A 22,906-nucleotide genomic window follows, 5' to 3' on the forward strand; every position below is an offset into this window, starting at 1 on the left:
CTGCAGGCTAAACATATCCAGTTCTTTAAGATGCTCCTCATAAGGCATGGTCTCCAGACCCTTGATCATTTTAGTTGCCCTCCTCTGGACATTTTCCAGCTTGCCAATATCTGTTTTGAACTGTGTTGCCCGGAATTGGACACAGTATTTCAGCTGTGGTCTGACCAGATAGAGAGACACCATGACTTCTCTTGATCTAGACACTATACTCCTTTTGATGCAGCCCAAAATCCCATTGGCTTTTTTAGGTGCTGTGGCACACTGTTGGCTCATGTTCAACTTGTCCATGAAGACTCCAAGATCTTTTTCACATAGACTGGCACCGAGCCAGGCGTCACATAATAACTCGTTTTTGAGGAGTAGCTATTGTTTTTGTTTTGAGTATGTGCAGTATTTTTCCTGCTCAAAAAAGATTGCTGCAGATAAAATTATTCATGAAATTGACTATAGTTGGAAGCCCACCCATCCTCCCTCAGCCATCATTCAATTTGATTTTTGTGTTGTTTTGAGAAGCCTCCAAAGCTTTATAACAATTCAGTAGCATGTAGAGCCTAGATTGGAAATGTTACTTTTCAGACCACAACTCCCAGAATGTTGGCTGAGCACTGGGCCAGATGAAGACAGGGAATTTGACAAAAGGCTATATATTAAGAAATTCTGAGAAATTCTTTCCTGAGAAATTCCTTCCTTTAGGCATGAGAAAATAAGCTTTCAATTATATTTGGATTCTGAGGACAATTTATTATAGATTTGCTGTTCACATATAAGATTTATTTCAAGATTCTGAAGTCAAGCTGCATAATTATCAGCTCATCAGATTCTTGCAGCAAAATATAATTAGTGTAACCCACCTCTGGCTTATTCTTAATTTATCTTCACATTCTTCATTCTGCTTTTTATCTGCCACATGGTAATTCCATGGTCATATATTTTTAAAGCTTTGAGTCTATTAAGTAAAAATAGAGAAGCGGCTTCATAAAGCAAAAGAAAAAAAAATCTCTTCACGTGAAGAGGTGAGGGAGAGAAGAGAAGTGTGTTATGTTGGGAATTGCGGATGATAGATGGAAGCTCTTACATGTGCCCGTGAACCCAGAGACACCCTGCAGAATGATGCAGCACTCAGCTTTGCAGAGCAAATAATACATGAACTTTTACTAAATCCAAAAGATCAACAGAACAATGGTACAGTAGAGACTCACTTATCCAACATAAACGGGCCGGCAGAATGTTGGATAAGTGAATATGTTGGATAATAAGGAGAGGTTAAGGAAAAGCATATTAAACATCAAATTAGGTTATGATTTTACAAATTAAGCACCAAAACATCATGTTACACAACAAATTTGACAGATAAAGTAGTTCAATACACCGTAATGTTATGTTGTAATTACTGTATTTATAAATTTACTACCAAAATATCATGATATATTGAAAACATTAACTACAAAAATGTGTTGGATAATCCAGAACGTTGGATAAGTGAGACTCTACTGTATGTACAATAGTCCCTCTGTTTGCTTACATAAAACAGCAGTTATAGGCAATCCTTTCTTAGTCCATGAATTTGCTTAACTGAAGATCAGCAGCAAACAAGGCCTTAGAAATAGTCAGGCCTCCTCTGAGTACAGAGCCATCTTCTTTCCAGCTAGTACTCAGAAGACATCACACACACACACACAGAGAGAGAAACCTGTTCAAACTGGTTCTCCAGCAGCAGGATAGCAACAGTTACAAAACCAATAACCAGGTTCTTGCAAACTCTGCCAATCGGCTCCATGCATTTGATTTTCCAGTTAACACACATATACTGTATCTTTGCAAACCCTGATGTGTTACACATTTAAAGATGACTTGATAGGAACCATTTGAATAAAGTCCTAAACTGCAAAAATGAGTAAGAGCGATGCCTGCCCATCTATTATCTGCAGCCATTATCATAAAAAGCAAGCGCGATGAGGTTTGATGCTGTGCACAACAGAGATGTAAGAGAAGGCTGACAGACGTAGATTGGATTGTAGGTGACGGGTTTTCAGGTTGATGGCTATGTATTCTTGAAAGTAAAAAGGGGTTATGAAATGCGAGGAAAATGTAAATGAAAGGAAATGTTTGTTGGACCAGAAATGGATTGTCCAACTTAAGCGGCTGAGGGGGAAAAGGAAAGGGCCTGAGGCTGTCAGGAATGGCGGGAGTTGAAGTTCAAAACACCTGGAGTGAGGGCCCAAGTTGGCCCATGCCTGCTCTGATACAACAAAACAAAAGCCCACTTCAACTGATTTGACATTTCGTCAAATATGTAAAGACATTCTCTTCTCCAAGCTCTCCATACCCAGCTGTCTTTAAGTCTTTCCTCATACAGCTTTGCTTACCTTGGCCGCCCTTCTCTGGACATGTCCTACATGGTCAATATCCTTGCACAATGATGCCCCAAATTGGGCACAATATCCAGGTGTCACTACAGCCTGTGGGTCCCCAGATGTCTTTGGCCTTCAACTCCCAGAAATCCTAACAGCTGGTAAACTGGCTGGGATTTCTGGGAGTTGTAGGCCAAAATACTTTAGGGCCCACAGGTTGAGAACCACTGCACTACAGCAATAGAGTACTTCTCCTTCCCTCAAAGTAGTTGTGATAGAACATCACTTGTCCTGATATGACATTACACTTCCCTGGTCTAAAGGGGGGGGGGGGTTGCACTTTCTGTTTCTCTCTGTGTGTCATATTCCATTGGGCCTCTCCTTATTGACAGGCCTTCCAGCAAGGACCATACAAAGACAGCATGCCTCCATTGATCCCTTTGCCCCTTTATGACCAAAAAGGCAGTGGATTAAAACCTTGTGCCGGCAGGACTGCTGACTTGAAGGTTGGGTTGCTGACCTGAAGGTTGCTGGTTCGAATCCAACCTGGGGAGAGCGAGGACGAACTCCCACTATCAGCTCCAGCTCCCCTTGCAGGGACATGAGAGAAGCTTCCCACAAGGATGATAAAAACATCAAAACATCCAGGCTTCCCCTGGGCAACGTCCTTGCAGACAGCCAATTATCTCACACCAAAAGCGATTTGCAGTTTTTCAAGTCGCTCCTGATATGAAAAAAGAAAAACCAAACAAGCTTATTGGGTGTTTAGGTTAAAATGGTTAATGAGTTGGATCCAGTTTTGCTTGGGTACAGATTGGTGAGCAGAAATTTTTTCAGTTTTGCAATCACTCCGGATTATAAAAGGACTACACAGGAGTACCTACATACATGTTACACCAGGCATGGGCCAACTTTGGCCCTCCAGCCATTAGGAATTGTGAGAGTTGGAGTCCAAAACACCTGGAGGGCCAAAGTTGGCCCATGCCTGGTCTACACTGTAAAATTAATGTAGTTTCACACCACTTGAGGAATTGTGGGTGTTGGGAGTACAAAACACCTGGAGGGCCAAAGTTGGCCCATGCCTGGTCTACACTGTAGAATTAATGCAGTTTCACACCACTTAGCCCATGCCTTGTCTACACTGTAGAATTAATACAGTTTGACACCATTTAAGGAATTGTGTGAGTTGGAGTCTAAAACACACAAAGGGACGAAGTTGGTCCATGTCTGGTCTATACTGTAGAATTAATGCTGTTTGACACCACTTGGCCCATGTCTGGTCTACACTGTAGAAGTTTGACCCCACTTGAGCTAGGCCAAAATTCTAACCTTTTTATTATTTCTAAATAATCTTCATTCATTCCAAAAAAAGGGGGGAGTTCAAATTCAACCCGGAATATGAACGTAGCACGCCCATGCTAAACGATCACGACACTATGGGCTGCGTGACGTCACGCTACGACGCCTAGCGTCGAAACTTCCATAGCAACCTCCAACGGAATGCTGGGATTTGCAGTCCAGGGTTCCCCTCTCAGAACTCTCAGCCAGGGAGCGCCTGAGCCTTACTGAACTACAAAGCCCAGAATGCACGAGGGTGCAGTTAAAGTGGAAAGCCCGTAGTATGTAGAATGATACGGGAAGGTATGAAAGAAGAAGAAGGCGCTTGGGGGCGGGGTGATGCTGCCGCCTGAGGAGAAGAGCCGCCGCACTACGTCATCGCTGCGCGCCTCTTCCGGCTTTTCCTCCGTGAGGGCGAGCGGACCATGAGTCGCCGGAGTTTGCTTCTCCTCCTCCGCTCGGCGCGGGCCGCGTTCCCCGGCGGGACCAGGCCCTTCGGCACCTCCTGCCCGCGGCCTGTCTTCGCCAAGGAGCTTTTTCTGGGGAACTTCCGCAAGGTTAGCTCTTCCCCCGCCCCTCCGCCTTTTGGTGGGTGCCTCTACACTGCGGAATTAATGCGGCTTAGCACCGTCTGAACTGCCTGTGGACTCAGGAGAGCCTTTCGCCTTCTCCGCCTCGTACCCCTGGTGCTTCACAAAACTACAACTCCAGGAGTCCATCGCTTTCAGCCCGGGCAGTTTAAATAACGCCAAACTGCATTCATTCTACAGTAGAGTAGAACCTCACCAAACTACAACTCCCTGTAGTGCTGATCCAGGACAGTTAGTGGTCTCTAATTGCACTAATTTGACAGTGTAGATGCACTCCCAGTTTCCTTTCTTGAGTTCATTATAGTGAGTTTGGATTTGCTGTTGAGAGCCCCGAGGATAATTGATCTGGGGCAGCATGCAAGGCCTGCCAAATCCAAGGGAGATCGGAGTTCATGGATGCCACGACTGTCATAAGGCTGGTTCAGCACATGCAGCAGGAGGACACTTGGGGTTTGTTTGTTTTCTGTTTGGCATGAGGTCCATAATCTGAGAGTGAAGGGCTTGGCATCTACTCACTTGTGGCCTGGTCACATCCTGCTGAGATTTGTACTTCTTAAAACTGTATTTTTCTCGAGTTATGAGATATTGCTGGATGCCCTCCAAGAAGTTCATCCATTTTTGGAATAATAAAAATAAGTCAAACAAACCAAATGAAATAACACATAAGACAGCTTCAATAGGAACTTAGAGGGATTTTTCTGGAGGGTATTGTTAGAACTTATGAGGAATTCCCAGCTACACTGAGGAATAAGGCTGTGCAAAAAAATTGTTTGTGGGTCATAAGTGAGATTTGTTAAATCTGTATTTACGATTCTAGAGGGGAGAGGAGCCATGGGCGTGCAGTCGGAGAAGCTAACCCCAGAGTGATACTCTCCCCTCTTAATGGAGTGGGATAGCAACAGGTCTTTGAGCAGCAGCAAGGTGCTTGGCGGGTCCCAATTCCTGCCCTTGCCCCCTCCTCCTCTGGTGGGGCCTCCTTCTGTCCTTCCTGAGGCTAGAAGCAGGAAAGGCAGGAGGGCAGGCAGCACGCAGGGCCACTGCCATGCCTTGTCCCCTGGCATCTCTCAACCTTCTGTGTGGAGAGAGGGGCAAAGAGTACTGCATGGGGGTTAGGTCCTCTAGCTGCTCGCCCATGACTTCTCTCTCCCCTAGAATCATAATACAGGTTTAAATAATCACATGGCCCACAAATGATTTTTTTTTTTGCACAGCCTTATTGGGTGCATGGCACATTCACTCCTAGGTGTCCTTTCTCCCATAACAAAGCCATTTCTCTTCCTGATAAGGCAAAACAAAAACAAAAACCAAAAAAACCAAAACAACCACCATGGATTGGGAAGTGACTAGGACACAAGTGGGTAATGTCTTGTGACAAGTCTGACCTAACACAAGCAAGATTTCTTCCAAAGGACCATTGGCAGTGGTTCATATCTTCCCTCAATAGCACTGTATGGGTATGGGGGGCTGTGACCATATGGCCACTTTTCATATTTCATATGTAAAATGTCATTGTCTTAAATAGATAATCATTTGGGGTTGCTTTCTTGATACCAAAGCTCAACTCATGGATATTCATGAATGAGACCATCTGAAGTAACATGGTAAGGTCACTTGTTGGGACAAGGTGCTTCAGAAGCCTGAAGTGGAGATCACTATACTCAAGTCTAATGCACCATCGAGTCTAATGTGCACCTCAATTTTCAAAACCAAAGAAAAACTTTGGGGTGCATCTATGCTGTAGAATGAATCCACTTTAACTTTAATAGGAGCTTCAAGCACTCCTGAAGTAGTTTTCCCTTTTGCTTTGGCTTAGCATGAAGAATACCATATTACGCAAATCTAATACGCATCCTACTTTTGGGAAGGTAACTTAGCCAACAAAGGTGAGCATTAGATTCAAGTAAATAAAGTTACTTCCCCTTCAAAATAGGAATTAATATATTGGATGTTGTAAGATGATGTTCTTTCCTGATTTTGCTACATCCTTTGTAGAAGCAATATAGGATAATGAAGTTAAGGCATATCAAGGACCGTAGAAGGCATTATGAGTCAATGTTGAAACTGAAGGAGATTTAGTATTTTATGACATGCTGATAATGCTCTGTTAGAGAATGGTCTACAAATAGCATAAATAGATGCATAAAACACATACATGGCTATCCAGACATATATTTTATCCTATATATTGGATCTTTTCTAGCCCTATACAAAAAAGGTAACACAACATCACTGACAATATTGCTAAAAATATACCAGCCCAGATGAGTTTCAGGGAATTCCTTCTGAACATGCATGTCTATTACTTTTACTATTGCCAGTATTCAAAATAATCACTAAGCAGGATTATTCTTCTGGTTTGTGAGATATTTTCTGTATAAGATACATACTTCTGACCTTTGATACCAACGTGTTTGAAATGTCTTTATTAGCTTTGTTTTTCATATATTGGAAGTTCATTGGTTCACTTCAGTGCTCTGAGCAAATAGACGATTTCATAGGCCTGTGCAGTCTGCTACTTACAGCAGGCACAGTTGCTGAATCCATATGGTTTGTGTTTATTGGATGACTTCCCTGGCTTAGATGCTTGTGTACTAGATCAGCTAAATCATGACAGAGATCCCTGCAGGCAGCTTCTTCTTGTGCAAGGCATCTGAGGTCTGATTTCTCTTTCTCCTGCAGATCCCCATGTAGTACCATAAAATAATGCCTTGAGTACAGGAGTGCCTTTTTGCAGGGCCCAGTGGACTGAGAGCCATTGTGGTGTAGTAGCTTGAATGCTGCACTAGGACACTTGGAGCCAAGAGTTAAAAATCACAATTCATATGTGAAAACCCACTGGGTGATCTTGGACAAGCTGCACTCCTTCAGCCTCAGAAGAAGACATGAGAGAAGCCCCTCTGAACAATTTCTGCCACCAAAAACCCCATGGTAGGCTTGTCTTAGGGTTACCATAAATCAGAAACAACTTATATCAATATTTAGAAAGGGAGAGGAGCTGATGTAGTGTCAAAGCCAACCAACACTATTGTTGTCAATTATTGTCCTGTGTAGTTTTTGCAAATGCCTGCTTTGTTTGGAGAGCTATTTGTCTAAAATGAAACTAGAAAGAAAAGAGAGGATCATAAACAATGATTTAAGAGTTAATACAAGCAAAACTGACAGAAACCATGAGTGGATTGACTTAGGTAAAGGTAATGGTTTCCCCTGACGTTAAGTCTAGTCGTGACCGACTCTGGGAGTTGGTGCTCATCTTCATTTCTAAGCCAAAGAGCTGGCGTTGTCCATAGACATCTCCAAGGTCATGTGGCCGGCATGACTGCATGGAGCGCAGTTACCTTCCCGCCGGAACGGTACCTATTAAGCTACTCACATTTGCATGTTTTCGAACTGCTAAGTTGGCAGGAGCTGGGGCTAACAGCGGGCGCTCATTCTGCTCCCGGGATTTGAACCTGGGACCTTTTGGTCGCATGTTCAGCAGCTCAGTGCTTTAATGCACTGTGCCACCAGGGGCCCCTATGGATTGACTTACATGCCCTTAAATCACATTAGGGTGAAAACTGTTAAGCCAATATCTGGTTGAAGCAAGGGGAGAGGAGTATAAGCATGGTTATGTTTCCCAGAAACTGCCCAGAGTTAGTTCCCAAACATTTAAATCATTCAGTTCTGAAACAGACCAGACCAGTTTAAGGAGAAATGTGTGGCACATAGAGTCCCAAGCAATCCTTTTTAAGCTGCTTTTTTTTTTTTTTTTACAAAGTCCTAAATCACTTCTGAGCTCAGGAATTCAAAGACCAGTCAGAAAGTTCTGATGTTCAACTTCAAAGAGGGGGAAATGACAGAAGATGCAAGGATGGCATATAAGGTTTAGTATATAAGAGTATAAGTGACCTTTTCCCTATTTCAGACTAAATGCCCTTGTCAAGGCAAATTCCATCTCATCCTTTGTGAAGTAATATTAAATCTAGTGTCTTGGTCTTTTCTCATATTAATAAAGATTTTTAAAAAAAAATTCTTGTTAAAATCTGCCATTATAGGAGGAGGTGTTTCCTTATCCTGAAATTAGCAATGAAGAGTTGGAAGAAATCAATCAGTTTGTGGGTCCAGTGGAAAAATTCTTCAGAGAAGAAGGTATTCTCCCTTTTTCGTAAATCCTTTCTCTGTGAAGTTCCTCCATAAGTTCATGTTCTTCTTTGACATAGTTTGTAACCTTTCTTGGAACATAAACACTCTTGAGAACCTGATGAAAGCTGCCGGTCCCTTCCATATTTTTAAACAAATGTCAAGGGAGCAGAAAATTGAGGGCAGCTGCCTTTTTTGTTCTTGGTTTATAGATTCCCATCCAGTCTGTGGATCTCAGGTTCAGGAACCCTTCTCATTATGGATAGTCCTACAGTGCTAAAACTAAAATATTAGCAGTGCACCATGTTCCCTATCTGTATTTTATCCATGTCCAGTTTAGTCAGCAGAACCTGAAGGCAGCATTGATTGAAGAGCTGCCAGTCAATACTGCCCCTATGTATCTTATCTTGAACTGCTTTCATCTCCTGGTTTTATTGCCAAGAATGCTTTTCCATTTTTTACAGTAAAATGGTAAATCACCAAATTGTGACACAATGCAGCTGGTCACTAAAGTTGTTTGAAAACGCACACACATACTGTTTTGCCTAGAACAAAATGAGGTCATAATATTCCTGCTGAACTGTCTGGCTAGCTCTTTACACACCATGGATATTGACCTGTGTAGAGCTGAGGCCAAATATGAAAAAAAATACTTGGCAGAGTGTTGGCAGAATTACACTTTTTAGCTGCACTTCACCCTCTCCACATATCCCATCACACCTGTGCTTTCTGTATATTGTGTATCTATGTCATTGTCTTTCAGTGGATTCTAAGAAAATTGATCATGATGCTAAGATTCCAAAAGAAACACTTGATGGGCTGAAGAGCTTGGGTCTCTTTGGCATGCAGATTCCCGAGGAGTATGGTGAGTGAAAATGTATAGAAAATTGACCTTGGTTGTTCATTCTACTGTGAAAAGCAACATCTCTCCTTCCCCATCCCCAGAAGATAAAGTGAGGAGGGAAAGTCTGTACCAGTATTTCTAAGTAGAATGAGAAGCTACTTCAATATTTGTATTGGAATGTGTAGTGGTGCTGTTTAAGTGGGGTGTTGCACTGGGAGGGGAGATAGAAAAAAGGGATATATTGAGCGAGTCACTTTCTATTTCCCTCGTCTCTGTGGACACAATCCTAGAAGAACCTAGTTCTTCATATGAAAAATAGAAATAGCCATAATAGAAGACAATGGTTGGAATCTTTTTGACCATTTAGTCAATTATTGCATGAGAGGTCAACATACAGGAAATCCCATTGATTCCGTAGATCTATGTTAGCTAGGACTAGCAACAGATTTCAGAATGGTATTTTTCCCCATTGAATCCATGTTTTACAGCACTGTCTCCAGATAAAATAATTTAAATTAAACAACAGTTTAAAGAAAACAACATCTCTTTCTGCCTGTGGTTGGTTAATCTAAGTGGGATCACCAATTCTCTCTTCATTGTTAAAAGCAATAAACTCTGCAGAATAGCTGATAAGACTGAACTGATTAAATCAGCTGGTTGGAGGATATGGGGCTGCAATTCCCTAGGAGAGTGGGCAGAGAGCAGCCAGTAGATCACATTCTGTCCTCCAGAGCCTTTAGCATGCCCTCCCCTGCCTCCACTGGAAAGTTCTGGGCCTAAGACACATTGATATCACCTGTTGCAGCTTGCTGAATGCAAGATGCAGTTTTCTGCACCCATAAGATGCTTTTGTCCTTGTCCTCACCTTTGCATGGGCTTTAAAATGCTGATTTCTATCTCAGTGCAATTTCTTCTCCTCGTGCCACCACCACTGCTTTCTCTTTTTCTTCATCTCACTTCATGTGCATCTCCTCTCTATCTACTTCCAAACCTGCATTCCCACTTGCTCTCTCTTTTTTCCCCTGGGTCCCCACCCATTTCATATTCTCTGTCAGTCTCAGTTGATTCTTTCTCCTTCTCTCCTGTGATTCTGTTTCTTTTCTTTTGCTTCAGTCACAGTCTGTACTTCCACCCTCATAGCAACACACTATGCAGCTCAGCTAAAACTGTAAGAAAGATCAAGACTGTCATAGAATCAGTGCAAGCAAGTATAAGATAAAGCAAAGCAGGAAGCAGAAAAGCAAGAGTAAGACAAGATAGTTAATGAAAGGGGAGAGAAAGGGAAAGAGAGAAAAAATATCAAGATAAGGACACCAGAGAGCAAGCAGATCATGTCTATGTGAGTGTCAGAGAGGAATGCTTTTTTCTCCTCTATCTCAGACTGGGAGCCCAGCTGCAGAACTGGTGCCTTGAGTGAAATGATCACACTTCCTAACAAAGAGTACAGCTCCTATAGTCTTTGATTGGTGGGCTAGATTCCTCCACCAAAAGACAAAATACTGTAAATTACCCACTCTTTTAAAAATTAACTCCAGTAAATAAATCAGAAATGGTCCACTCAATTGAAACTGAAATTAATTACATGTATTTACTCATGTATAGCATGCTACTGAATATAATAATGCACATCACAATTTTGAAAGTGCACATTACAAAAAATGGATTTGCCATCAAATGTAATGTGCCCAACAATGTATCACGTCAACAGTGTACCACAGCACGTCAAAGAGGCTGGCAGTATGAACAAGGCCAAGAACCCACACTTCTCTGTTAAACTCGCCAGCCTTGCATGGTTGCCAACTGCACTCATTCACAAGGCCTTCAAGGCTCTCCCCCACCCCTTAGTTGGGAACAGTGCAGAATTGAGCCTCGGTGGGTGGGGGGTGGGATGCAGGGTGAGACCCTGAAGGTTGCCTGGGAGGCAGAATGTGTGGCCGAGCCCTGGTCCAGAGGGAGGCAGGGTTGCGATGCATCCTCTTCCTTTGGGCAGAGACGCATGAAGGCCCAGCAGCCTCTCCATGGCAGGAATGGCTGAATAGCCCGCCAGGCACTAGTTGGTATATATCTGTTATGAATTAAATGAAAAATGAACTAGATTAATACTTTTTAAAATAAAAAACAAAGGCAGGACCCTCCAACACTTTCGTAACCCAGAGTGCGGCCCCTGCCTCCCATGCAGTTGTCCACCCCTTCCCTGGGAATTTGTAGAAGAAGTGTAGATATAGTTTGCCTACAGTCATGTAAAAGAATGAGAATCACTCTTCAAAGTGTATTTTGAAGGCAGTATTGTTACTCTTCTTCCAAAAGCAATTCTGAGGAAGTGCACTTATTATTACCAAGTGTGTTTTATCTTTTTTTCCTGTTCTTACATGTTGAAACAGTGAAATCCTAATGTGATAATCATATAAAACCTTGTCTGCAGGTGGCCTTGGTCTTTCAAATACAATGTATGCACGTTTAGGAGAAATCACTTCTCAGGATGGGGCTATTGCAGTCACTTTGGCAGCTCACCAAGCTATAGGGTTAAAGGTAATTATTTAGATATTATATTAATCATTAATGTTTGTGCTAAAACAAAACACCTAAAATATATTAAAGCCATTCTATATTTGGGGGGGGGAGTACATTCAAGCATCTCTCTCTGCTATTGTAGTAAGATTATATGAAGTCGCAGAGTAGATAGAGGTAAATAATAAGTATGTAATAGAGCTAAAGGATGAACATATTATAGGAGTCAAGAGTATTTCTCTATTATAAATCTGCTATAGAAAATTGGTATGTATAAGAATTTTAGTACTGAATATGTAAAACTCACAAAGTATTTAAATTTAAAAAAAGAAAAAAAGAAGACGCAGAGTAATAAGGACATTGGTAAGGTTCCTGTGAAATTAAATCTGAGTAATAAAGAACAGGATTGCTAGATCCTTAAAAACTAACTGACCACTTTACATAATTTGAATATTGAAGTGGAAAAATTGTATTATTAACAGATAAGCTTAATTCAGTTGATGAAAATATAAAATGAAAGGCCTGAGTAAGTGACAGATTTAATTGGATGCAATCATCTTCATCTTTTTTTTTGGCCAGGAAATTGTATTTTGGATACCATTATTCCACATGCATTTCATTTTTTTCCAGTTTCGCTCAGAACTGAATAAAATCTGATTATTTCATATTGTTTCAAAAAAGTATGAAATGTGATTGGCACATCTTTCTTTAGATCGGTGCTATTCAAACTGATAGTGTTGTGGATGAGTCTCTGAGTAGTAGTAACAACAGGGAGTTGGAGAGTAGGCAGGCAGAAAGGTCTTCTCGGGAACAGGATCCTATAGACGAGCAAGAGCAGAAGAGGATTCGGCAAATACTTACTGAACCCGCTGATGAAGAGTCTTTTGAAGGGTTTGATGGGGATGATGGGTTTGACAATGAAGCAGTTTCTATGAGAAGTGCTGGGAGTGACACTGATGAGGTTGTGGATGAGATGGATTGGACAAAAGTAGCAGAAGTAGGTGGGGAGCTTACAAGTAGTGGCACATTCAGAAGATCTGTTGGGAATGAAACTTGGAGGGAAGATGATTTGTCTGATGTTTGGAGGATGTAAGTAGAAGCAAGAGAAGGGCCGCTTGGCAGGCAAGGCAAAGAGCAGCTCGGTCAGCATAACTGGCAGCTGAGTGTGGGGTGTTGTCCGATTCTAGTTTGGAGGAGAATGCAGGAGCAGCTGAGGGTGGGGCGTTGGCTGATTGCAACTCAGAGGAAAGTTTGTAATAAAAGGAGGGTTGGTTGCAATAGGGACCTTGCAACTGGCAAAGTGTATGCTGGATTGCATATTATGCTGGGTCATGATTCCTGAACTTTGTGGATTCTTTGGGATTTGCTACTGTTCTTGGTTTGGACCTCGGATCGCTTCTGGACATCGTGTTAGCTCTTGTGCCCTGACTTTGGATTGGACGTTTGACGCTGCTGCTGTATCCTGTGTGCTGTGGATGACCTCTGGACTGGCTTGACTACGACTTTACTTCATCTTGGAACGTTTTCGCTGAAACGATAGCAAGTGTTTCTCCTCTGCCGGGTATTTTGGTTAGTGGGTTGGGATTTTTTAGGACTTTGGGACTCTCTGTTTTACCTTTTTTACCGGTTGGTCTGTGTTTGTTTTTGAATACTATTTTGCTGCTGTTAAGCATTTTTTATTCTTTTGAGCTGTATCTTCATTAAACTATTGCTACTTTGTACTTGGGACTGACTTCATGGTATCTGTACCTTGACAGATAGTCTGCAAACAGGCAGTGGTCTATAAATCATTAGCTGTTGGTCCGTGTCAAGTTTCCAAGAAATGATGCAATTAAAATAATACATGCAAACAAAGTACTGATTCCTGGGACATTGGGGGTGGTGGTCAATCCCCCACATCAAATAGATGGGAAAGCACTGCTGTAGATTACTGCTTAGCTATGCCTTCTGAAAATGGTCTGATTTATGCTGATAAGGACTTAACAAAAATTCCTCCAGAAATCAGAAGTGTTATCAAACTTTTTAGATTCTCAGTGCAGTCATTTTGTATTTATTTCAACTGAATTGAGCCTGTCTGCAGTGACTGTGTTTCTGCTTCAGTATGCAAATTACGCAGTTTCATCCAATGGTTCTAAAGGGCCTAGCAGTCTTGATCTTTTTTTATTTTATGCACAGGGACCTTATTGACCTTCTCTTTGCCCTGAACAAAATAACTTTATTTTTATATCCTGCCTCCATCTCCCCATAGGGACTCGGGGCGGCTAACATGGGGCCAAGCCCAAACAATTACAATAAAACAAGATAAAATACATTCAGAACAAACATTGTAAATGGTAAAAATGTAAACGGATTGAACAAAACGATTGGTTCATCCTATATCCTGAGTTCTTGATGATTGTAGAAAAAGAAGTCTTGCTGATTTTTAAAGTATTTATACCTTTGTACTGATTGGATACCTAAAGCGTGTTGTGTTTTTGACATTTAAGTCAATAACTGTGGGAGAACCTTTGTTTCACAATATCAAGTGTGTGTGGTAATAAAATATGGTTTTCTAGCTTTTCAATTTTCCAATTTGCATTTTCCTTTTTGGCAGGGAATCCTTATCGCGGGCACCAAGGAGCAAAAAGAAAAGTATCTACCCAAACTGGCTTCAGGGGAATACACTGCTGCATTTTGTCTCACTGAACCAGGAAGGTAGCACATTTACCTTTTACAATAAAAGTACTTTTCACTGCTGGTCTACTGAAAACACTGAGAAACTGAATTAGAATTCAGAAAATCCTTGTGACGCTTCCCTCAGAAAAAAAAGATAGGGAAATTAAGACAAGAATTTCAGACTATAGAATTGAAACAGGAAAATGTTATGTAGCTTTTCTAAAGCAAGTCTGTTTTTTGTATTAATCTACTGTCAAATTCTACTTTTGGTGTTCAACAGAAAATTACACCCAAATGCTTTCCAATTCATTTCATGCAATTGTAGACTAAAATAGATATTTTAGAAGATTGTGTTTAAGGAGATATTTGTACAACTACTAATAATGAGAATATTAGTAGTAGTGGTGGTGATGGTGGACATGGTAGTTGTAGTATTTATATTCTTCTTTCTTTCACAAGACAGAATCAGGGCAGCTATCACTAAAAATCATACGATATTTAAATTAAAACCTAAAACATATAAATATATATCTTCAGCTTTAGAATTTTCATATCCAAACAATTCTTGGGTCTTTGTCTTTTGGGGGGGCTGACCTCCCATTTCCTTGACTTATTCATATTACAGTGGAAGTGATGCTGCATCCATCCAGAGCAGAGCTACTTTGAGTGAAGATGGGAAACATTTCAAATTAAATGGTTCAAAGGTACTTATTTGCAGTTGATATGACATTTAGCCCTCTGCTCCCGTACCAGTTTACTTTATGTTCATTGCTTTTCCTGCCTTATTGACTAATGGCTGATTGTAAAATTAGCTCAACAGAATCCTCAAGCAGTCAAACGTGCCTCAGGTCGAAAAGCAGCAGATTCCCCTAAACCCTAACTTAATAAACAAAAGACAATCTTCCCAGAGGTGTATTCTCTTCGCTTAGAATTTCATGTATTTAGCTATTGAAAGGCATCACCTTTCCTTGAGCAGAAACCAGTTTTTATCTCAGTGTTGAATCATGGCTAAAAAAACTAAAAGGTCCAAAAAATGCGCACCGAACCAGAGAGAGTAGCAAATATGGCCCATGAGTTCAAATGTGACACCAAACAGAACAAATGCCTTTCTCTCTTAATTGCAGATATGGATCTCAAATGGTGGTATTGCAGATATCTTTACTGTGTTTGCAAGAACTGAGGTTACTGATAAAGATGGTACAGTAAAAGACAAAATTACAGCTTTCATTGTAGAAAGAGCTTTTGGCGGAGTCACTCACGGAAAACCAGAGGATAAGCTGGGCATCCGAGGATCGAATAGTAAGAAATTACAGAAGCACTGATTTGGGTGGGATCCTATTGGATCCAAGAGCTGCATTTTCTGAAATTTCCAGAATGTATGTTTTAGTTTGGGGTAATTCTAAAAGGTTAGCCAATAAATAGCTCAATTGTATTTCTTGTCTTATTTGAAATCTACACACAGTTCAGGTAAAAGCTTGCTTGAAGCACCAGTTCATCTAACACACTAGATTAATAGTAATCTTTTTGATCCCAGTGATGTGATGTGAATATGCACACAGCGTGTCTGCATTCATAATGATCTGTAGCTTCTGAACATGACAGATCCAGTCGGTGGACCTGAAGAGCTCATTGTAGTTCCCAAATAAAATATGGTTTCTAGCTTTTTAAATTAAACAATGGAAATCTGATTGGCAGTAAAAGCAGGGTTTCTGATGAGACCCTTCTCTTCCCCATCCCCTCAGGTTTGAAAACCTGCATCCCCGCTTCCTCTATACCAAGGTTTGCAAACAGGCATCCTGTTGAAATTTTAAAATATCTCAGATTTTCATTATAGTATAGGTTGGTGATAGACACTGGAAGAGTCGTAACTGAACAATAGAGGGAAAAGTGAGTAAAAAGGAAAGTTTGGGAGATAGTTTAAAAGAGCAGAATAAGATGGAATAGTTTTCTCTCATCCCTAAATTCATACTCCTGGGATTCCTGTAATACATCAAATGCCTACTAAAACACTTCAGGATTAGGTTAAATCTCTTTTTCTTGCAGCTTGTGAACTTCACTTTGAAAACACAAAAATCCCTATAGATAATGTTATTGGACAAGTTGGAGGAGGTTTTAAGGTAAGATGCAGATAATAATTACTTACACTTAAGCTTCCAGATTTTGCACCTATATTCTAGAAAGAGGGAAAGTAGGTTTAATTGGAAAGGAATGAAACTCTAATGGATAATCACAAACAAAGCAAGCAGACCACTCAAATAGCCGTGAATTTGTTTACTACTTTAAAGTCCAGTGATGAATGAAAATTCAGAGAACTAGTAAGGATGACATCTTAGGTTCAAGTAGTATCTCAACATAGCAACTGTAAAGAGAGTTCAGCATATTTCAGGTTGTAACGAAACAGTCTTTCCCTGCCAAATTACCAGTGGCAAAGCTGTTGGAAGTACTAACAAGACCAACTCAGCTGCCAGTTCTGGTGTTTCTCATGCTTTACCTGTTTATATACAAGTGGATTTTTGTTGCAAAACATTCTTAGCCAGTTCAGCTGTTATTCGGAGTGGCAGAGGCTAAAAATGTCAATAAAACTATGCTCTGAATCTTTTGAAATACTAATTGCATTGTTTGTCAAGTAATTGCTTCCAGTAGTTGAAGTTTATATAGCTTGTAAGGGCATGCATGCATGCAGAGCCAATAAACTAGAATTTCAGTTGTGTTTATACCTGTGGCAATCGACGTGCTGCTTTGCAAGTGGAACAGTATTTTACATTTTGTAGAGGAATCTATTGGATTTCATGCTGCTTCGGAAAGGCAGTGATTTCTGTAAATGATGTTAGCTGAAGTATACAAAGAAGAGATAGAAATTGATTGCATTTCTAAATTCAGTAGTACCCTGTAATCCTTTCCTTTATTGTAGCCTACTGAGATTGAAGTTTTGTGAGAACATTTTTACATATACACCCTTCACCTAAACCAATTTTTGAATGTCAAAAATTATGTAAATCATATTGATTCTATCGATCTAACAAGTGGGTTTAGATTATTACATAAACCAGTCTACCTGCTACATTTAGAGGCAGTTGTGTAAAATGACATGTGTTGTAATCTTTGCAACATAGCAGCGTAGATGGATTTATTTAAGTAATAATAAATGTTATTGTTTAAAAACAACAGCAACATATTGTGATCTGTCACTTAGAACACAGATATATCCCCATCTTATATACATATTCTGGGAAGAAGATTGTAAGGTCCTTTTCATATTCTTCATCATTATATGATGACTTATATAGTGAAGCAGGTGCCCTACTAATGGTAGAATTTACTAGTGGATTTTCAGTAAAAGAAAATGTGTTCCCTTGGTGGACATTTTGAATGTAGTTTCCGGAAATAAGGTCTGTTTCTCCTCATTGCAGGTTGCTATGAATATCTTAAACAGTGGAAGATTTAGTATGGGCAGTGCATCTGCTGGGATGATTAAAAAATTGATTGGTAAGACAAAACTGGCTGTGTTGCTAGATGGGAGGAAATTTTGTTTTTGCTTCTGAAGGAGAACCTTATTTTTATGTAAAAATTACAGCCACATTACTGTAAATATTATTGCCATTTACAAAATTTGTTCCTAGTGTTATGCAGCTGAATTTTTTTCACTTTTCATCATTAAAATGCTCCAAGGTCAGTTAGGTAATGAATCAATGGGAACACATGAATGTAATAATTTAAGGAGCAAAGGGAGTACCACAAAGGGAGTTTGCATCTAGGCCATCAGCTTAAATATGGGTTTTCCTTTCTCCAGCAATACAGACCCAACATCAAGCAAATAGTGACATTCGGGAGTAAGAGGGCAGTATAAGCCATTCCTAAAAGTTCACCTGTACCACGGAATAACGATTAGTTGAATCTGAGGCTGAATATAGTTGCGGAATGTAGTCCAGTTATATTCAGGAACAATTCTGAGTATCAGATATAAAACTGAGATAATGAAACAGTGATTGCATTTGTAAAACACCGACATTTTTGTATAGAGAAAATTGAAGAAGGGTCTTGAGGTGACATGGAGAGTAGCACTGGCAATACTGGAGGATCTCTAGGGCTACACATCACATTTCTGGTTTTGACAATGCCCTCTATGCCTAAAACAGCTGAGGAAGAGAAGTACAGTTGAACCTCTGTAATTCGAGTTAAAGGGGCGGACCTCAGCTCGGTTTACCCAGATAACTTGAATTACCAGGCCCAGGTGCCTGCCAGTTTCCTCCCCCTTGCTATTTACCTAGCAACACGCACCGGGTACCTAGCCAGCCAGCGAGCAGGTGAGCGAGGAGGACTTTTGGGACCCTCCTCCTTCACCCGCCCGCCCATGCCTCGACTCCTTCGCCATGCTGGGGCTGGCAGCACCGGCACCCGGCCTGGCGGAGGAACGAGAGAGCGAGCCCACCCTCCGTCGTCCCTTGCTCACTCACTCACCCGGCTGGGTTCCGGCAGCACCAGGATCTGGCAGGGGGAGGGGGGGAAGGAATTTGTCTCAGTCTACACGGACGCTCGGATGAGTGGGGCTCGATTTAGTGGGGTTTTACTGTACAGTGAAATTGTTGGTATGAACAGCCTAGGGCACATGTTTCAAATGCAAGACCCTTGGGACAAATCCGACCCACATCATTTCATGTGGCCCGCAAGGCTTTCAATGCCAGGGCAACATAGTCATATTTATACAGTCTTGCAGTTGCAACTGACCCTTTGAAGACAACCATAAGGTTGATGTGGCACTCTGTGAAAATTAGTTTGAACCCCTTTTAAGGACCTTTTGAGTAAAAAAAAATGGATGAATGCTCAGTAGGTGGAGAGATGTTGGTTGTAAGGCTGGACGCCTATGAGCTATACTTTGTCCACCTCTTTATCAATACAAGCAGTTGTCTTCACGGTCTTCTGTTTATCTCTTCAAAGAACAGTATATTTTCAGGGAGCTTGCTTGCCACAATGTGTGTCTTTGTTCGTTCTTCACTTTCCATTGGTGAAAAAGCTGGAATAGAATGTGCCTTCTCGCACTGCTGATGGTTTTTACTTTCTGTGAGAAATCTATAATAATTACCAGCACCACTTGGCATAAATTGACTTCTGCTTTCTTAAATTGGGCCCAGCAAAGCAGACAAGACATAATTGCCACAACTTCAAAGCTGAAGGTGCTTTTGTCTTTGTTGTTTGATTTAAGGGACTTGACAGCCTAATAGTGAGAGGGGTTTCATCAGCACAGAAGGCTACTCTGGTGGAAGATCAGAAAATAAGTCCAGTTAATGTGGCAGTAATCGTGCAACTGCATTGCAGAAAGAAACAGAGGCTGCTGCCTTGCAGGGATGTAGTTGGAGACATCAGTTTTCATGATAAAAGTCTTCTTTTTCAGTTCATTATAGTAATTGTAAAATGGCCCTGTTGTATATGTTCCTATTGAAATAAGATGTTTAAGAAATTACTTTTACAACATTGGTCTTCATGTATACAAGCTGGTTAACAATTGTTTTTCTCTTTTTTAAAGAAATGACAGCAGAATATGCTTGTACAAGAAAACAGTTTAATAAGAAGCTTAGTGAATTTGGATTAATTCAGGTAACTCGGATACTATAAAAATTGTCCATTTTGAGGCATTCATGTTTTATCCTTTTACCAGTATAGAATTATGCGCATAGCACTGATTTGACTTGAAGTGTGGTGGTAGTTACATAGGAAATACACGACTAATTATTCTTTAAAATTAGGAAAAACAGTGCATTACATTCTAGGCATCTTACATTTGAGAATGAACTGTAATGAAATATTGCCCAACCATTGAAGAATGTCACATATGAATGGCACCTCTTTGTTGCTGCTTTTCCAGGAAAAGTTTGCCCTCATGGCTCGGAAAGCATATGTCATGGAAAGCATGGCCTACCTTACTGCAGGAATGATGGACAGCCCAGGGATCCCAGACTGCTCCATTGAAGCTGCCATGGTTAAAGTAAGCTTTACTGAAATATCGGTTTAAAGAGTATAAGTATGGGCACTGAGACTCCAAAAAGAAAAATATTGTGTTATCAAAGGCTTTTATGGCCAGCATCACTGGGCTGTTGTGAGTTTTTCAGGCTGTATGGCCATGTTTCAGTAGCATTCTCTCCTGACCTTTTGCCGGCATCTTCAGAGGTTCTGTTGACAGTGAAACAAGTAGAGTGTATATATACCTGTGGAATGTCAGGTTGGGGGGAAGAACCCTTGTCTGTTTAAAGTAAGTGTGAATATTGCAATTAGCAAGCTTGAATAGCATTGAGTAGCCATGAAGCTGTGAAGTCAGTCAGTGAGGGTATCTGCATAGAGATAGCCTGGCCTCTGTTGCCTGTCTTACCCTCCATCTTTGATGTTTAGACTGATACTCTTAGAGTCACATCTCCTCAAGTTTCAAGCCCCTTTCCTGGAATTTTCCATTCCCTTTGTTCCCTCAGAAGGAGCTCAGTGTAGCTAGACTCGAGGAAGGATCCTAGACTTTTTTTTCTACTATCCTTGTAGGTCTCTTAAATATTTTTGTAATTTTAGCTACTAGTTTTGCTTCTGAAGTGTGGTATCTCATAGTTTTTGGCCTTCCAAAGACACAGAATGTTTGAATATAACACAGGAACTGACTCTTATACGTTGCGCGGTTTAACAGATGTAAGAAAACTGAGGATTATTGCAACTGTTATTGGCAGGTGTTTAGTTCTGAAGGTGCTTGGATTTGCGTGAGTGAAGCTTTGCAGATCCTCGGAGGCCTTGGCTACATGAAAGATTATCCATACGAACGCTATCTCAGGGACAGCAGGATACTCCTGATTTTTGAGGTAATAAAAAGAAACGTAAGTGCATGTTGTGTTTATAAAGATGGTTGGTGTCATTTGAAGTTTAAATCAGGATGATTGTAGTACTGGAATAAATATATTTAACGTTTGCCAATAAGGACTTGGTGACAAGTGTAACGTTATGCAATGTACTGGGAGGAGGGGGGTAAGAACACAGAGTAATGAAAAAGGTCCTGTTGTAGCAAATAGAGCATGAAAGGTGGGCTTAGCCTCCCTGGGTCTGCATAGGATGCTAAAGGAACAGCCGTGAAGCAAACCCTTGCTTGCGTTCTTGCAGAAACCAGTGCATACTACTTGGGGCTGGGATGCCTATCATCCAGAAGTGGCATCTGTGCATTTCCCTCCAGCGATCTAGGCTGAACTGGTCACTCTGAAAACCTTCTGCTTTGCTTGTCAAAGCAAATACAAATAAACTTTGCAGTGGAAAATTCCATTTTGAAAATGTTTGCTTTGCAAGCTCACTGAGATTGCAGGCCAGAAGTCATAAAACAAAGATACAAAATGTGCAATATAATTTTATCTTAATCATTGAGTTAATCTCCTGACCGGGTAAAAACATTTGGACTTGGTTCAACCCGCACAATGATGCAAGGTGAAATGCTGTTGTGCTGGGTACTTGGAGAATTGTTCCGAATGTTCAATGGTTCTCCCTGTGTCCCCATCTATGGAGAAATTAGCCCAATTGGAGGGTTTGTGTATGTACGTAATGGGAAAAGAGCAGCAAATCAGATTACTTTGGAAGAGTCTGATTTGAAGTTGGCTAGCATCACTTTGTTTGGAAAGCTGAGGACCAGGGCTGAACTTCCTCAGAAGGCATTCTTGTTCTTGCAACAGACTCTTCTGTTGGAATAAAGCAAGGTCAAAAGCAAACGGCAAAAACAAGCCAAGCATAGGACATGCTAGATCTACTCTCATAGTTACTGCTTATGTTTGGCCCCAGAAGAAGCCACCTAGAAGGCCTAGCTCTGGGATCTCTGTGGAAGCAGCAATATGAGCCTAAAAGGTCTGATGGATAGTCAGTTCTAGGGGGGCTTTGTTTCCAGTCACCTTCCCTTCGTTCTGAATGCAGAGCAGTGTACTATAAAGAATGGGTACTTATAATTAAAACCGAGCATGTGACATGCATCTGTTTAATTTAGCATCCCCAGTCAATGCATGCAGTAATTTTAATTAGCTTGTTGTTCAGCCATCTGTTCATTCTGAGAGCTTTAATTGCCAAGCAGCACCTGCTGGAAATGTAGTGTAGTCCTAGTCCATCAGCATTTTCTCCCTTTCAAATCGAAGTGCTTTGCTTTCAAAACTTCCACAGATCTCAGATTTTTGTTTCTTTTAGCCTCCAGAGAGCCATGTGAAATGTTTAAGTTTCCTTTTCTACATATAAAATTCCATTCTTTATGTGTAGTAGACAGAATTGTTGTTTTTGAAACATTGCAAAATTTATTCTATTTATAGTTTTAATCACCTCGAAAGATTGATTACAAAAAGTACGCAGAACTGCTGGTTTGGAAGCCAAGTAATTGTTAAGTTATAGTTAATCACATGTCTAATCATTACCTTCCTTCATGGATTATAGATCCACTCCCAGTTTTTTGATAGGAAGACAATGACCATTTTTACCAGTCCTCTAAATGAGCTGCTTTCTTAAGCTCTTAG

The 22,906-nt window shown here is 40.8% G+C and overlaps 1 protein-coding gene and 1 long non-coding RNA gene across 3 annotated transcripts in view; one reads left to right on the forward strand and one right to left on the reverse strand.

Moving 5' to 3' along the window:
- Positions 1 to 2,615, reverse strand: part of LOC134297104 (uncharacterized) — a 71,780-nt gene extending 69,165 nt beyond the window's left edge. The window contains exon 1 of the long non-coding RNA XR_010003840.1: positions 2,367 to 2,615. This is a non-coding gene — a long non-coding RNA (uncharacterized LOC134297104). The remainder of the gene's footprint in view (positions 1 to 2,366) is intronic.
- A 1,379-nt stretch (positions 2,616 to 3,994) lies between these two features.
- acad9 (acyl-CoA dehydrogenase family member 9) overlaps positions 3,995 to 22,906 on the forward strand; it is a 28,100-nt gene continuing 9,188 nt past the window's right edge. The window contains exons 1-12 of one of the 2 annotated variants that reach the window (XM_003217703.4): positions 3,997 to 4,246; positions 8,314 to 8,407; positions 9,162 to 9,263; positions 11,665 to 11,771; positions 14,344 to 14,444; positions 15,031 to 15,109; positions 15,530 to 15,704; positions 16,449 to 16,522; positions 17,816 to 17,891; positions 19,927 to 19,997; positions 20,266 to 20,385; positions 21,107 to 21,235. In XM_003217703.4, coding sequence (XP_003217751.2) covers positions 4,115 to 4,246; positions 8,314 to 8,407; positions 9,162 to 9,263; positions 11,665 to 11,771; positions 14,344 to 14,444; positions 15,031 to 15,109; positions 15,530 to 15,704; positions 16,449 to 16,522; positions 17,816 to 17,891; positions 19,927 to 19,997; positions 20,266 to 20,385; positions 21,107 to 21,235 — 1,260 coding nt within the window. In that variant the 5' untranslated portion in view covers positions 3,997 to 4,114. Of the gene's footprint in view, positions 4,247 to 8,313; positions 8,408 to 9,161; positions 9,264 to 11,664; positions 11,772 to 14,343; positions 14,445 to 15,030; positions 15,110 to 15,529; positions 15,705 to 16,448; positions 16,523 to 17,815; positions 17,892 to 19,926; positions 19,998 to 20,265; positions 20,386 to 21,106; positions 21,236 to 22,906 lie in introns of both variants that reach the window. The other variant, XM_062973854.1, reaches the window with a different exon arrangement.

This window comes from Anolis carolinensis, chromosome 2, assembly GCF_035594765.1.
Source record: "Anolis carolinensis isolate JA03-04 chromosome 2, rAnoCar3.1.pri, whole genome shotgun sequence".
Classification (NCBI taxonomy): domain Eukaryota; kingdom Metazoa; phylum Chordata; class Lepidosauria; order Squamata; family Dactyloidae; genus Anolis; species Anolis carolinensis.